Below are 15,770 nucleotides of genomic sequence, written 5' to 3'. Positions count from 1 at the left end.
AACAGGTGAAAAGGTCTATAAGGATATAAACAAGTATTGATAATAGCTCTTTCTAGGTGGTGTAATCATGAATATTTCAACTTTCCTTTTAATTTTTCTCTGTGTTTTGTTCTTCTGCAGTAGCAACTGTGTATTAGCAGCTCTCTTTAATTGGCAATTAGGAGATTATTACCGACCTCAGTGAGTGGCAGGGAGCAGAGCCAAGCTGTCATGGCTGATGAACGGCAGGGGAGGGTGTGGGGGGCAGGGGATGGGCACCTGGGTGGCTCAACTGGTTAAGCGGACTTGGGCTCAGGTCATGATCTTGAGGTTCTTGGGTCCGAGCCCTGCATTGGGCTCCGTGCTGACAGCTTGGAGCCTGGAGCCTGCTTCGGATTCTGTGTCTCCCTCTCTCTCTGCCCCTCCCCCACTTGCGCGCGCTCTCTCTCTCTCTCTCTCTCTCTCAAAAATAAATAAACATTTAAAAAATGTTTAAAAAATTTTTTTAAGGCTGGGAAATGAGGTGGGAGCTATATAGGTGTGGGGACCGTGGACGGTGCTGTTTGAAGAGTAACCTGAGTGTGCTCACTGGCTGAGGGAAAGAGGCCAATGCTGGCAGTGGAGACACAAAGACAGTGGAGAGGGGGATAATTGAAGGAGTTGCGTCCCAGAGGAGGTCTGAGGGGATTGGACCTGGACCCAGGTGGAGGAATTCATTTTGAACAGAAGGCACACTTCACCCTCAGGCGAGGGGGAAGGAAGTGAGGACGAATAAAGTTATAAATGCATTGACTTCATCCATTTGTTTATTTTACACTCTGCCTCATTTCACAGAGGACTTGAGGTATTTCTATAGCTGAGTTGACAGGCTGAAAGAGACTGGAAGTTGAGAAGTCCCCAGAGAGGGGCTCTATTTTCTTCTTGGAGTGGAAGGCAAGGTCCCCCACAGAGAAGGGAGCAGGGGCGAATCTGCAGGGCTTGAGGAGACAGGCAAGGGTTTGGAATGGGGAGGGGCTCCACTGGATGGAGCTGAGGGCCCAGATCTGGCCCAGTTCCAGGCTGCACACCATGAAATCTTCTCCAGCGGCTCTGGGTGGAGAAGCCTGTGCCTCCTACTTGGCCTGGCTCTGGGCAAGTAACTCACCCCTCTGAGCCACAGTGTCCTTATCTGCAAAGGGGGAGAAAACCAGCCAGTCTGGATGGCAGTGGTGAGGATTAAATGAAACCACGCCATGAAACACCAGGCACAGCGCCTGGCATACAGGAGAGGCTCAGTTAATGCTCATTATCTTGCCCCTCCTGCTCTGAGTAAACCTGAACCGGAGGTAGGTATCTGCATGGAAAGGGACATGGCTGTTGGTCCTTATCCTGGTGGATGCCGTTAAACACAACAATTAAAAAAATGTTTTTTAATGTTTATTTATTTTTGAGAGAGATGGAGTACAAGCGGAGGAGGGGCAGAGAGAGAGAGAGGGAGACATAGAATCTGAAGCAGGCTCCAGGCTCTGAGCTGTCAGCACAGAGCCCGACGCAGGGCTCCAACTCACGAACCGGAAGATCATGACCTGAGCGGAAGTCAGACGCTTAACCGACTGAGCCACCCAGGCGCCCCTAAACACAACAATTTTAAATACAGTCCACTCGTTATTCATGGTAGCTGGGTTCTCTAAAGTTGCCATAAAGATTGAAATAGGGAATACTGACTGAATCATTGCCCCTTGAGGAAATACAGTGTTAGGTTCCTGCGAGCCTCTGGCCACATTTTCATCAGCCAATCAATGCATAACCTTGTTTTATGTATGTTTCTGTTTAAAGACACCATATCTAATATGCACTGTTGATTCATTAATATTGAACTCGTGGCCAACAGCACTGTAACTGAGGCCGGAAGGAAGCTCATCTACCACATGCACGTGTTTTCTCCCTAAGGCTCAACACGGCTCTCCTGGGTTTAGGAACCGGCCAGCATTTCAGTGCGACCCTCAGGGGTCAGTTTAAACAGCAACATCACCAACAAAGCGCACAAAAATGATGAAAACATGGCACTGAATACACCATGACAAAGACACTTGTTTACGGTAGGAGGGCTGAAACAAGAAGGCAGAATATCCCCTGGTCACCTTGTTGGACCTCAGCTGAGAACACGAGTGTCAGACAAGTCGAAAGGGTCAGTACTCTGCGCGTGCGTAGATCCTTAAATGACTGCAGAAGTTCCTCAAGTATTGATTTGGGGTTACAGATCAATTTACAAGCAGGTACATTTGCAAATAAGGAAATCATGAAGAATGACATTGACATCTGACTGTGTACTTATTTTTTCTGATCACAAAATTAAATAGTAAATAGAGCTACGCATACTATGTAAAAGTTCAAGTCCCCTCCATTATCCTGGCCCATAGATAAACACCGCTGGAACTCCTGCAGAGTTTTACAGATTTCTCCTAGGCAGATAATGCCTGTGTGCATGCGTGTGACTGTGTGTCTGTGTCTGAGTGTGTGTGTGTGTGTGTGTGTGTGTGTGTGTGTGTGTGTGTTTTCCACTCAACAAGATCTCTTGGATAGTTTTCAAAACAACTTTTTTTCCTGAAATTATTTCCAGAGAAGACCATATTCCCCACACTTGGGAAGGGGTTGCAGCTACAGAGCAAGAGGAACTTAGCTACTTGAAAAGATTCAGGCAGTAGCTAACATAGTATCAGAGCTTCTGAAAACAGCTACGGGATAGCATGGGCTAGGCCAAGCTGCTGCAAGAAATAGACCCGAAATACAACGGCTTATCCAAAGTGGACGTTTATTTGTCTTTCTCTAGTCCACGTTGGTGAGTGGTTCCACTCCGGGTCGTCATTCAGAACCCAGCCTCCTTCCTTATTTTTGCTTTGTCAACCCCTTTGAAGCATTATGGAAGCTGGGTCCCTGGCACATCTGTGTTCCACCTCGAGGGAAGAGGAAATGGAGCATGGCAGAGCAAAAGCCCCAGTGCCTTAAGCACTGTTTCTATTTACGTTCTATTGGAAAGGACTTAGTCACAAAGCCACGCTCGGCAGCGATAGCAACTAGGAAGTGCGGTCTCCAGCAGACCAGCTATGTGGCCAGCTACTATATTGCTATAGAAGAGGGGGATAGATTACATGTGGAATAACTGAAGCCCATCCACCTGTCATCAAGGCTTTTTTTCATTTCGCTTCAAATGCTTCAATAATCTATACCCCACCCTCCTTACAAAAAAATATTGGGGGTGCATATCAGTATATTATTTGGGATTCTTTTGTTTGCCAAGTGACAGCACACAATTATTAAACTTGCTTAAGCAATAAGGTGGGCCACCTCATATATCCAAAGGTCTAAGCTCTACTTCAGAGCACCAGCCCTTCTTCCCTTGGACTCCCCCCACCTCAGTCATGCGTTGGCTGCATCCTCAGAGTGGGAGCAAGTAAACTGTGGCAACTCCGAGCATCACCACCAAACACATCCACAATCAGCAAAGGGGGCAGAGTGCTTTTGAAAGGGAAGAGACCCTCAGCAGAAGTCACTTCCCCACCATAGGCTTGCCCTCTGGTTTTTCAGGCCAGATCTACATGTTCCAGCCCAAAGTATCACTGGCAAGAGGAATACAACACCACAATGGAGTTGGACCAAAAGGGACTTAACTGCCAGACTGGGCTGGGGTCATCCTTCCCTTGGTCACTTGGGGAAGAGACCCACATGAGCAAAATCAGACTCCGACTGCAAGAAAAAGTCTTCGCATTAAGGTAACAACTTGTTTCTGGCAATGATGGAGACACCGGACCGGGTAGGTGGTCGTGTGAGGGAGGGAACGTAATGTAAACAGCAGAGAGGTAAATTCAAACTGTTTCTTAAATTGTACCTCAACGAAGTTTAACTCCAGTGAAGCCTTTTCTGGAGAAGGCAGAAAGTGGGGAGCCATGCTCCATTACTAAATTCCATAGTGTCTATACTCTCAATACCCTATAGTCTTCTCTCCTTCCCCAATGTCATGGCCCCAGTTCAGGTCTCCTGCAGGCACTATGACAACAGTGACCTAACTGGGGCCAGTCTCTCTTCCTGCAGTCGACAATCTTACTGCTGTCATTCAGCTACACACCTTTACCGTGTACCAAGCACTGCGCATGTGCAGACAGATCCGAAAGAGTCCCTGCCTTCTTCACCTTGCTGCGGGCATCTCCTTGACTCCTTGACACCTACATCAGACCAAGTCATGCCCCTACTTGAAAGTTCAATGCCTTCAGGAAGCCCTTTACCATGACCCTCAACACCCTCCACTCGTTGCCTTCCCCTCTCCAACCGCAACACTGCAGAACTACATGCACTTGCCTCAAAGTGCCTCTCTTTTCACGCCTCTGTGCTTTTGCATAGCCTGTCTCCTCTATCTAGAAATCCCTTATCCCCTCTCCATCTGGCATACAAGATAAGGTCTCCTATTACTCTCTCCTTCTCTCCAGCTCCACCCTCTCCCCCACCCGCGGCGCGCGCGCGCGCGCGCGCGCACACACACACACACACACACACACACACACACACACAAATATAGCACTCCGGAAATGTTTGCTGAATGGAGGCAACTCACTGGGTCAGACAGTAGCCAGCTCCTCCAAGCACTCCTTAAGAAAGTGACGAGGAAATGTTGAACTTGCTCTAAGCAAGCAGGGCATTTCTCTCGAGTGTATCTTTACGTTTTATGCAAAAGTTGTGTTCTATAGAGATTACATGATAAACATATCCTTGTTTGTTTTAATAAAACATATTATTTTTCCCAAATCTTCAAGTCGATGATCCAGAAAGATGCTCCTTGTTTACTCGTTATCCTCTTAAATTAGCTGTCCTCACCCGCCGCAGGGACCCTAAGCGAGACGTGCCTCTTGTTCCGTGAGCGGATCCTGAAGGAACAGCTGGGTTTCGGTCCCCGGGGGAGTAGGGGAACAGTGGGGGCGGGGAGGGGGTCCGCAGGCTGGAGGCCTGGCCCCGCCTCTCCTCTCCCCCGCCCGCCGCAGGGGCGGAGTCGCCCGGGCCCGGCCCGCGGGGGCGGGGAGGGAGTCACTGCCGCCGGCAGCTCGCGCACGGCTGGTTCCGGGTTGAGAGGCTGCGCTCGGACCGGAGCAGTGGCCGCTGAGCCGGCAGGGTAAGGGGCAACGCCGGGCAGGGTCTTGGGGCCGGGATCGGGCAGCTGAGCGTGCTCGCACCCCTCTTCTCCTCTGCCACGCACAGCCGCGGCGCAGCTGGCTTCCCCCTTCCCCAGAATTCCCCATCCCAGCTTCTCCCCCTCCCCCCACTGCACCCATCCCGGGATTTCAGCCCCCCTAAGGCCTCCGCCCCCTCCTGGATCCTCTTCTCCCAGCGCCCACCCTTTCAGACTGTCCTTTCCTCTAGAACCTCCTTGCCAGAGCCCCTTCCCTCATACACCTACGACCCCCACCCTCCAGCACCCATCGCTCCGAGTCACCCACTACCTCGAGACCACCTTTCTGGACTCGCACGCCGGCTAGTGTCTACCCTGCACCTCTTCTTCGCGTGCCCCCCTCCCTCCCGGACAGGCCCCCTTCCTTCTCTTGTGGCTGTTACTCCTGCCTCTCGCCACCTGCTCCCCCCACCCATCTCTCGGTGCTGCCCCTGACAGCGCCGCGCTCTCTCAGCAGCCCCCCTGCATCTCAGGGCCCCTCTCCGCCGCCCCCAGCGCCATGGCGTGCAGCCTCAAGGACGAGCTGCTCTGCTCCATCTGTCTGAGCATCTACCAGGACCCGGTGAGCCTGGGCTGCGAGCACTACTTCTGCCGCCGCTGCATCACCGAGCACTGGGTGAGGCAGGAGGCGCAGGGCGCCCGCGACTGCCCCGAGTGCCGGCGCACGTTCGCCGAGCCCGCGCTCGCGCCCAGCCTCAAGCTGGCCAACATCGTGGAGCGCTACAGCGCCTTCCCGCTGGACGCCATCCTCAACGCGCGCCGCGCCGCGCGACCCTGCCAGGCGCACGACAAGGTCAAGCTCTTCTGCCTCACGGACCGCGCGCTGCTCTGCTTCTTCTGCGACGAGCCCGCGCTGCACGAGCAGCACCAGGTCACCGGCATCGATGATGCCTTCGAGGAGTTGCAGGTGAGCAGCCCGGCCGGCCGGGGGCGGGGGCGGGGGCGGGGCCAGGGCCGGGCCGGGGGCGGGGTTAGGGCTGGGCCAAGTCGGAATTGTCACGGGGCGGGGCCGCCGGCAGGGTCAGGGCCCTATCAGAATTAGGACGGGACGGGAACGGGGCGGGGCCGCGGCGAGAGGGCGGACTGTTGGAGGCGGGGCCTAGGGCCCTCTGCACCCGGAGGGATCTGAGACAGACTCTAGGTGGGGGTGGGTCCGTGGTTGGGGAGAGGTCACCCACAGGGTGTTACGGCTGGGACAAATGAGATCAGAGCTGGCCCACGTACGGGCTCAGGGCAAGGTTGGGGACGGGGAAGGATCAGAGCTGGGCAAGAGCAGGGCCACTGTCAGGGCCCATGCGGCCTGGACCTGGAAGCAGGGACCACAAATGAATGCTTCGGGACAAACAGATGGGAATGGGCTAGACAGGGGGCGGGACTGCCATCCGGGAATGGGTCAGGACTATTTGGAGTAGCTGAGGGACCGACTTGGGGCACAATGGGGCAAGACTCAATCAGGTGTGCACCAAGACCTTAGGGGACAGTACCAGGACTAAATTGTGCTGGGCAAGTCAGAGTTAAATCTGAGAGAGAGCCTAAGTTATGGTCATCCCCAAACTTCTGAGAGGATGAGTTTGGGTTCCAAGAGGATGAGTTTGGCTAGGCCAAGGTGTCTGAGGGGTTAAAGATGGGATCAAGTCCAGATACTGTAAGAACTATTTTGGGTTTAAACCAGGGGCCAGGTTGACAGTGGGAACAGGACTTAAGACTCAAGATTTGGAAAATAAGACCCTAAGGTGAGGTGATTCAAGAAAAGGGAGGGGGATGGACCTCTAGGAGTCTCCAAGAGCTTTTGATGACCTCCTTGGCCTCATCAAGACCTTTGAAGACTAAATGAAACAGTATATGCAGGGGTAACCTGAGTTCAGTCAGCCTAAGACTATAACTGATCTCTCTCAAACCTTCCCATCGAAACAGACCAACTCCTATTCAACTCTCAAAGCCCTGCTCAAATGTCCTTTCTGTGTAAGCCTTCCCAAGCTCCCCCAGCCAAAAGAGGGGAAAAAAATTGCATTAGAGCTACATTTCTGTAAATATCTTCTGTTAATAAGTATGATGTTTTAAAAAGTAGTGTTCTGGGGCGCCTGGGTGGCGCAGTCGGTTAAGCGTCCGACTTCAGCCAGGTCACGATCTCACGGTCCGTGAGTTCGAGCCCCGCGTCAGGCTCTGGGCTGATGGCTCGGAGCCTGGAGCCTGTTTCCGATTCTGTGTCTCCCTCTCTCTCTGCCCCTCCCCCGTTCATGCTCTGTCTCTGTCTGTCCCATAAATAAATAAAAACGTTGAAAAAAAAAATTTAAAAAAAAAAAAAAAAAAAAAAAGTAGTGTTCCAAGATCAGCTATACTGGGAAAATATAGTATATTATCTCTACCTCCCTTGAAGGATTCTTCATGTACACTTTGCATATTAAAGGTTTTGGAGAAATCTTGTAGCAAACATACCCATTTTACTGTGTTTAATAAAATGGCACCCAAGCTTATTTCAGCCTGGAAGCCTAGAATCTTCTCAACCTAAACTGTTTCAATCCTGCAGTCCCGTTTCTTTGGCCTTGACCAGTCTAGCACACAGTTCCCAAAGAGCAGGGGAAGTCTCTTATTCATCATATCTATGGCCCCAAAGCCTGGCACATCAATACATATCAGTAAAGTTTGAATAATAAATGACTAATTCTGGCCTGAGCTGGCCCAGACTGTGGAGCTTTTAGAAGCAGAAGATTTTTCACTCAAACATTTTTTGAATATGCAGTGGGATAACTTGGCGGAGACTGAGCTCCCTGACCCTTGAGATGCTTAAGCAGGAATTAAATAACTACTTTCCCCTATGTTGTAGGAAGCCCCCTCCCCCTATGCTTGTACATAAGTCTCTGTAAGTCAACCTGCACTTAGTAGATACCCATGGATGACCCTTGGCCTAGGAGAAATGGTCCCATGTTTACCACCCTCCCCGCCCTGTTCCTTTCATCCCCAAACCATTACTGACTCCCTCCCAGTCTGGCTCTGTGAGGATGGAGAGCAAGAGTTGGGGGCTCTGGGAGCTTGCACAGGCTGGCATGGGCCCTCCACCTCCAGAGTCTTTTGTGCCAGGCCCTTGTAGCCCCACCTCTCCATCTGCGAGGTCCCATAAACGGAGGAGAGAACCTTTGACATAGCTTGGTGCAGGTTGTGGGGTTTGAAGGGAGTCTGTTTGAAACTATCTGTCCAACCTCATCCTTATAATAGATATGGAGACTGAGGTCCGGAGAGGTTAATGTAACTTCCCCAAAGCTACACTATCAGGCAATGAGAGCCAGACTAGAAAGCTCAGCCTGCCCCAGGCCAGATTCCTCCTCCATCACTCAGCCTCTCCTCTCTCTGACTTTCTCACTGGAGAGCCCTCTGCCTTCTGAGCCTGGGTTCCTCTGTTTGCAAACCAAGAAGTCAGAACTATTGTGTTTTGGTTTTTTGCAGTCTATTCCATGTCCTGGGGAATGCAGGAGAAATTAAATATATCTTTTCTGCAAATGTTAGTGAAACACTTTTACTCCTGGGTGAAAAGAACAGGAGGGCCACTCACCTACCTTCTAGTATGTACTGTCCTGCGGTCAGATAGTCTTGGGTTCCAAACCTTCCTTCAGCACTGCCAGTGTGTGACTCGACAAGTCCCTTCATGTAAGCCTTGATGCTCTGGCCGGTACAATGGGGTCACAGTGATTCTTTCCTACCAGGATTTTAGGAGGCTGACCTGAGGTAGGCCTGCTGTTTGCAATGCTTGGCACAGGGCAGGGGCTGGGTCAGCATGCATTCCCATCCCTTCTCCTTCTACCTGAGAGAACTCATGTACCCAGCTGGGCAAATGTCCAGACCTGCCTTCCTTGCGAGAGAAGGAGGCCTTGCTTTGGTGCCTCCTTTGGGCTTGGCAAGAAGGTGGCAGAGAAACATCCCTGCCCACTGGAGAGGTTAGCTCCTGGGGGAGGTTTGGGCCACTCCCCACCCCACCTGCCTCTCTCTCCTTGTGGGGAAGTGGGGCTCATTCGTTATTTGTCTGCTGGGAATGAAGCTGAGCCTACCCGGCACACCCTCTCCTCTCCCATCTGCTGGTGGTTCTGTCCCACGGTTTCTAGAACCAGGGCTTGGGCCCCTCTCCTGGAAACTAACTGACTCAGAGCTGCCAGGGCCTTGGAGATCTTTTGGTGCAGCCCTCACTTGACAGATGGAGAAACGGCTGGCCGAGGAGGAGGGAGGGGACTTTGCCCAAGGCCAGAGGCCAGAGGAGGCTGTGCCTGGGCTCAGCTGGACTCTCCTCACATCCCACCTAGCGGTTGGCCTGGAGCTTTTACGTTTATTATAAATCCTGGAGGTAGCAGAGCAGAAAGGTTAAGAACTCTGGCTTTGTACTTGGGCAGCTTCAATCCTGGTGCTACCATTTTCTGGCAGTGGGAACTCAGAAAAGTTATTTACCATCCCTCATTGACAGCAGTGGGGATGGATTAAATAAGATGACATTTGCAAGAACTTAGTACTGCATTCAGCACATAGTAAGCACTCAATAAATGACAGCTCTAGCACGTTAGGTCATACTCTGCACTATTGACATTTGGGGCCAGATAAGTCTTTGTGTGCAAGGCAATCTTGTGCACTGCAGGATGTGCAGGAGTATCCCTGGCCTCTAACCACTGGATGCCAGTAGCACTCCCCCCCCCCCCATCCTCCCACCCCCTACCATGCTGTGACAACCAAAAATGTCTCCAGACTTTATCAAATGTCCCCTGGGGTCAAAATCATCCCTGGTTGAGAACCCTGACCTAGAGAAGCCCTAATCGGCTTTCGAGGCTCAGCTCAGAGATCACGTCCTCTGTGAAGCTTTCCCTGACCTGCCAAGCAGAATTGCTTTGAACTTGATTCCAATACTGGGGTCAGATCCTGGCATCATCGTTGATGAGCTCTGTGTCCTTGGTCAGGTCACTTCACTTCTCTAAGCCTCCACCTGCTCATCTATAACATGGGGATAATATGGCCTTCCTGGGAAGGGTGCTCTAAGGGTGAGGGATCAAAAGTGCCTGATACTGTGCCTGGCACAGAGTAGTACACAACCATTTTTAGATATCTTTATTGTATCTGATTGTAAAATTAACACAATAAACAGAGTTATATAATGTAAAAGTTAAAGTCCCCCCATAGTCTCACCCTATGGAAAAGCATGATTAGGACTGCTTTGTAATTCTTCAGAATTTTTATTGTGTGAATAGCACGTGAGTGTGTGTATACATGTGTACATGCGTCCCCCCCCTTTTTTTCTTTTCACTGCTAAGCACTGGACCGCAGAGCAAAAGGGAGGGAGGGATCCCCATCTCAGAAGGGTCTGGGGCTTCTCAGCCAATACTCATTGGGCCCTAGCCCACTGCCTGGGACTATACTAAGCACTTTTGTTATATTACCTCATTTAATCTTCAAAACACCCCGTCAAGTGGGTGCTGTAATTTGCTGCTTTTACAGATAAACAAACAGGTTCAGAGGAATTCAGGGCCTCGTTCAGTCACCCAGCTGGGAAATGGCAGAGGCAGGATTAGAAGCCAGTCTGACTGGGCCACTCATGGCTTCCAAGCTGCCTCTGAGGGCCAGGTAGTTGTCCCCCCCCCCCCCCCCCGACACTGCCTGTCTTTGTATTTCAAGTAGTCAACACAGGGTCAGGCTAAGGACACTGTGCCAGCTGATGCACCGAGGGCAGGTGGCTGGATGTCATCTTGGTCAGACGTGCATCTGGCTCTCTGGCCTGAGACCTCAGCTCCCATGCCTCCAGAGAAGGGATCGCATTCAGTCCCAGCCACCCCCTCCAGGCCTCATGTGACCACTGGAGCCTTTCCCAAGGCCTCTGTCATGCCAAAGGAGACGGTGCTGGATCAGCCTTGGATGGGAGCCCTGATAAGCTGGGCGTGGTGACCCAGAGATGCAGCCACAGGGGGACAAAAAGCAGGGTCAGGGGACTGGGTTCAAATCCTGGCTCCAGCTTCTTCCAGCTGAACGGAAGTACTGCCTTCTCTCATCCTTTCCCAATGTGGGAGAGTAAGACCCAGACCGTCCACTTGACGTGCAAAGAGGGAGAGAGAGTTGCTGTCTACCCAAGCAGGTAACAGATGCGAAGTCACTTTATTTTGTGCCACGGACAGGGTGTTTGTGTCCTGGGGAAGCAGCCTCTGCCATTACTTTTCCCAGGAGAGGACAGGATTTATGTACAGACAGCAGCCTCCACGGGGGCGAGGCTGGCCGCGAGTCAAACCCAAGGCTTGCTGTTGGCATCTCTGCTTCCCTCCTCACAGGTGTCTGTGGGCCTCCAGGAATGCCTTGTTCATCCAGGACACCTTGGCTAGGCACAGGCCACAGTGTAGAAACTTGAATTGGGGGGGGGGGGGGGGGGAGGGGGAAGGGCAGGACATTTATTTTACAGAAAGCAAAGGATCTGGTAGGGAGTGACAACAATGGAAATAAGAACAACTCTAAAAAACCACTAGCCAAAGTTCGTCAGGCACTTGTTGTGTGCCAGGTGCTATTATGGACATCAACTCCTTTTTCCTTTCCCTCCTCCCTGTGTGGGACTGGGGCCAAGCACCGTTTCACAGATGAAGACATGGAAGCTGAGAGGGGCAGTGTCTTGCCCAAGATGGAGCGGGTGTGGGAGGACGCGAGACGGACGCAAGTGGGAGCCACGAGCCGGGACTCAGGCTCCGGTCTGTCTGGCTCAGAGCTCACCCTCCTCACCGACATCCTAACTGCCTCAGGGAGCACCCGAGTGGGGAAGGGCCTCAGAAACCACCCAGCTCCATCCTCCCCCTGCCTTACAGAAGGGGACGCTGACTGCTTCCCAGACTCAGTCCAGTATTTACACGGCATCATTTACCCTCTGGACTTTGAGCTCCGCTTGGACACTTGGGATGGGTGTGGAGGGTTTAGAGAGGGGTTCCATCTTGAATTCAGGGATGCATTCAATAATTCCTCCCGTCATCCCTCCTGCTGGGGGCAACTGAGGGCCAGGCCCCATGCCGGGCCCAGGAGAGAGCTGTCCCCTCTGTGGTTCTGGGAGACAGGCCTATAAGCTTCGAGGTCACGTCCCAGGCTCCTCTGGCTGTCACGGAGAGTTGTCCAGGCCTCTGTGAAGCTGACAGTTGAGCGGAGTCCTGAGATCAGAGAAGACATTACAGACAGAAGGAATAAACACACCCACGGCCACCATCGCCTGGGTGCAGAGTGCCAGGGGCAGGTTCAGTGCTTTGGCTGGCACGGTCACTTAATCAGAGCAACCCTGTGAGTGCCCTGTTATACAAGTGAGGAAACCAAGGCTCAGAAACTGGGTCTACTGCCACATAACCAATAAGTGTGGCTGCAACTGGAACTCGGACTCAGGGTCTCAGACCAGGGACAGGCACGGAGGCGAGCAGGTGGTTAGCTGTGGTTGGAGGGAAGGGTGTATGGGGCGAGGCCAGAATGGGAGAGTGAGGTTTGCCCGGCTCAGAAAGGAGCGGGCCACCATCCCCCACTCCAAGGAGCTTGGACTTGTTCTCGAGATGCTAGGGAGCCAGGAACAGGTTTGAGCTGGCCGCTGGGGCCTGGTCAGGTCTGCATTATGGGCAGTGTGCAGTTGGAGGACCTGGAGAGCTTGGGGGCAGGAGGAGCAGGCCAGAAAGCCTTGAGAGAGACTGCGGTCGGTTGGGTTGGTTGGTTGGACCGGGAGGGCCGGAGCTCAAAGAGAGAGGACATACAAGAGTTCAGAGCTGTCAGGAGAACAAGAGCACCAGGGGTTCTAGGCATAGGGGAGGGATGGGGGAGAGGAAAAAGGAGAGGCAAGTTCAGTTTGCCATGTTAAGATTTCTGGCGTCCTTGGGTCACAGCAGGAGAGGCAGCAATACCGGAGCTCAGAGGAGGGGAGGGACCTGGGCACCTGCTTGTGCTGACACCACCCTGGCCCAGTGGCTCTGATCCCCATTTGACGTATTAGGCTCTGAGAAGTGGGCCCTGAGAGCGGAAGAGGTGATCTGCCTAAGGTCACACAGCCGGGATTCAAACTTCAGGTTTTTCTGATTCCAGAGCTCATGTTGTCTCCACTGGGCAGCTCGGCTGGGTGACAGGGGTGAGAAAAGTCCCTGAAGCCGAAAGGAGACGGCTTCCGGCAGCAGCTTTGTTTTCTAGGCTGGGGTGACCCCACGGGAGGGGAGGTCTGGCCTTGGGAGCATATGAGCCCTGGCTCTCTATCCTCCCCACAGTTGCTGCCCCAGTCCTGGCCTCTCCAAACCTGTGGGAGCCCAGAGCCTCTCAGCTGACATTTGCATAATTGTCCACCAGCCCTGACTCTGCTCCCTGTCCAGTGGAAGGGGTACAGAGATGTGGCTCTGCCCTCTGACGTTTGTCCCTCCTGACTCCCCCCTGCTCTGATGGGGCCTTCAGAGTCCACCTCCCCCAAGCTGACCCTCAAGGACTCCTCCCCCTCCTACTCGGGCCCCAGCGAGCCCCGCTGGCCTTTCCAGCTCGTGACTCCACCCACCTGTCCACACCTAGCTCCCATCATCCCCAACTGCCCCCCCCACCGACTTCCTGCACACCACCAGGGGTGCCCCTACCCGACTAGTCTCTCCACCTGGGATGCTCAGGCCCCACCCAGGAGATCTGAAGGAACCCTGCCCATCTGTCCATCTTCCCTGGGCTTTCCATCAGAAATAATAAACCCTCTCCTGGCCGCTCTGCCAGTTCTGACTCCCTATTTCACATGTAATTGGGATGATTATGATGAGAGTGACAACAACGAAGAGTGACTGAGTACATCCTGTGCGTCCTGTCAGGTTATGAATTAAGTGACCAAATCCTCCCGACCACAGAGCCGGCACTGGTATTAAGCTGCACTTTACAGATTTGGAAGTGGGGCCATGTGACCTTAGGCAGGCTGTCTGACCTCTGTGTGCCTCTATTTCCCCCTCCATGAGACAGAGATGATAAAGGCACGAACCTCATGAGGTTGTTGTGAGAATTAGGTGACCTGTGCCCTGTGAGCCCAAACCTCGCCTCTGCCCTTCTCCAGAGCTATAGTCCTACCACTCAAGAGTTTATCAACAGCTTCCTGTTTTCTGTCTCACTTCTGCTGGCAGTCAGTTTTCTGGTTGGTTCTCCTCTGTCAAGCTGTGTGGCCATGGGTCAGTCAGTCCTTTTCCTCGGACCTCAGTTTCCTGTTAAAGAAATCCGGAGGGTTTGGCCAGATGGTTCCTGGTGCTCCGCATCTGTGCTGAGACAGTAGCCACTGGTGACATGTGGCTATTGAGCACTTGAAAATGGGCAACCCAATACCTCCGTGCAACTGAGGAACTGAGTTTCAGGTTTATGTAATTTCAAATCATTTTCATTTTAATAGCTACACGTGGCAAGTGGCTGCTGTATTGGACAGTGTAGAGCAAGACTGAGAGATAAGGCTGGAGAAGAAGTTGGAGCCAGTGGTGAAGGCCTTGAGTGCCATGCTCGGGCTCTGTGCCCGTCTTCCCAGACAACATGGAAATCCTGCAGTGGGGTATGGGGGAGAAGCATGGACAGATCTGTCCCGTATAGCAGTCACTCCAGGGGCACTTGGAGAATGCAGGGGCAGAGAAGAGCCTAGGGTCACAGTCCAGAAAGGCAGGGGTGAAAACCAAACCAGACGCAGTGGGTGTAGAGAGGAGAGAACAGATTGCAAGCCAAACCTGATGACTGATCGCATCGGTTGGTGGACAGTGGCAAGGATGACACCTTCATTTCTCGCTTGGATGGCAGTGGGGGTGGGGGCGGCCTTCACTGAGATGGGCCCATGGGAAGAGCAGCAAGTTTGGTCTCTCCTAACCCTATTCCAGCATTCTCTGCCATGGTAACGTGTGTGTCCCTGTCTTCCCCCAACTCATGTGCACCCTCCTGAGGCATCATGGGTTGGGACTTGACCCTCATCCCTCTGCCTGTTGCTGCCACAGCACCATGTGGGCCCAAGGAGGCCTCCGCACAGGTTTGGAATGGGCAAAGGAGCGTTCCGTTGTCCTGGGGTCCAGGAGGAAGGGGCAGGCCTGTTCCCCTTGTTCCTCAGCCCTGGAAGCAGGGAGTGATTTGTCCAAGTTCCTGGGGTGCTCTACGCAATGTGAGCAACTCTGCCTCCAGAGCAGTTTTCTGAGACTCTGAGAAGCCGCTTGGGGAGCTGAGTCTCATGTGGACCCGAGTCTTAAGTGAAGCCATGAGGACACCAAGGCAGGGGATCGGCGTACCCGGCTCATCCCTCCGATTATCTGCGTGTTAGCCACATCCCAAGCCGGCCAGACCCGGGGCTGTCAGGAAGGGCCCAAGGAGCGATCATTCTTCGCACTTAGGTGAATGAGATTTGTCTGCTCCAATGACTCAGTTGCGCATGGACCTGTTAGGAATGACTCTTGGCCATTCGTAACAGACACCTGACTAAGCAGCTGCAATTAGATGGTATGCTGCTTCTCTCTTGTGCTTCTCTCTCCCATAAAACGTGCCTGGAGGAAAGGCCCCCGGGGCAGCGGTGTGCTGGAGCCAGCTTGCTCTAGTGCCTGTAAGCTGACTGTGCCTGGTGACCTCACATTGATCCCTTGAAATCGGCTTTGGTGGGAGT

The 15,770-nt window shown here is 52.9% G+C and overlaps 1 protein-coding gene across 3 annotated transcripts in view; it reads left to right on the top strand.

Moving 5' to 3' along the window:
* The first annotated feature begins 5,015 nt into the window (after positions 1-5,015).
* The window catches only part of TRIM62 (tripartite motif containing 62), a 31,562-nt gene continuing 20,807 nt past the window's right edge, over positions 5,016-15,770 (top strand). The window contains exons 1-2 of one of the 3 annotated variants that reach the window (XM_086716369.1): positions 5,016-5,116; positions 5,647-6,080. In XM_086716369.1, coding sequence (XP_086572495.1) covers positions 5,673-6,080 — 408 coding nt within the window. In that variant the 5' untranslated portion in view covers positions 5,016-5,116; positions 5,647-5,672. Of the gene's footprint in view, positions 6,081-11,005; positions 11,075-15,770 lie in introns of those variants that run through there. The other 2 variants (XM_025935339.2, XM_025935340.2) reach the window with 2 other exon arrangements.

The sequence above is a fragment of the Puma concolor genome, chromosome C1 (genome assembly GCF_028749965.1).
Source record: "Puma concolor isolate L17-30 chromosome C1, mPumCon1.1.hap2, whole genome shotgun sequence".
Lineage (NCBI taxonomy): Eukaryota > Metazoa > Chordata > Mammalia > Carnivora > Felidae > Puma > Puma concolor.
Note: the sequence above shows the minus strand (reverse complement) of the source record. Positions and strands in the feature narration are given on the sequence as shown.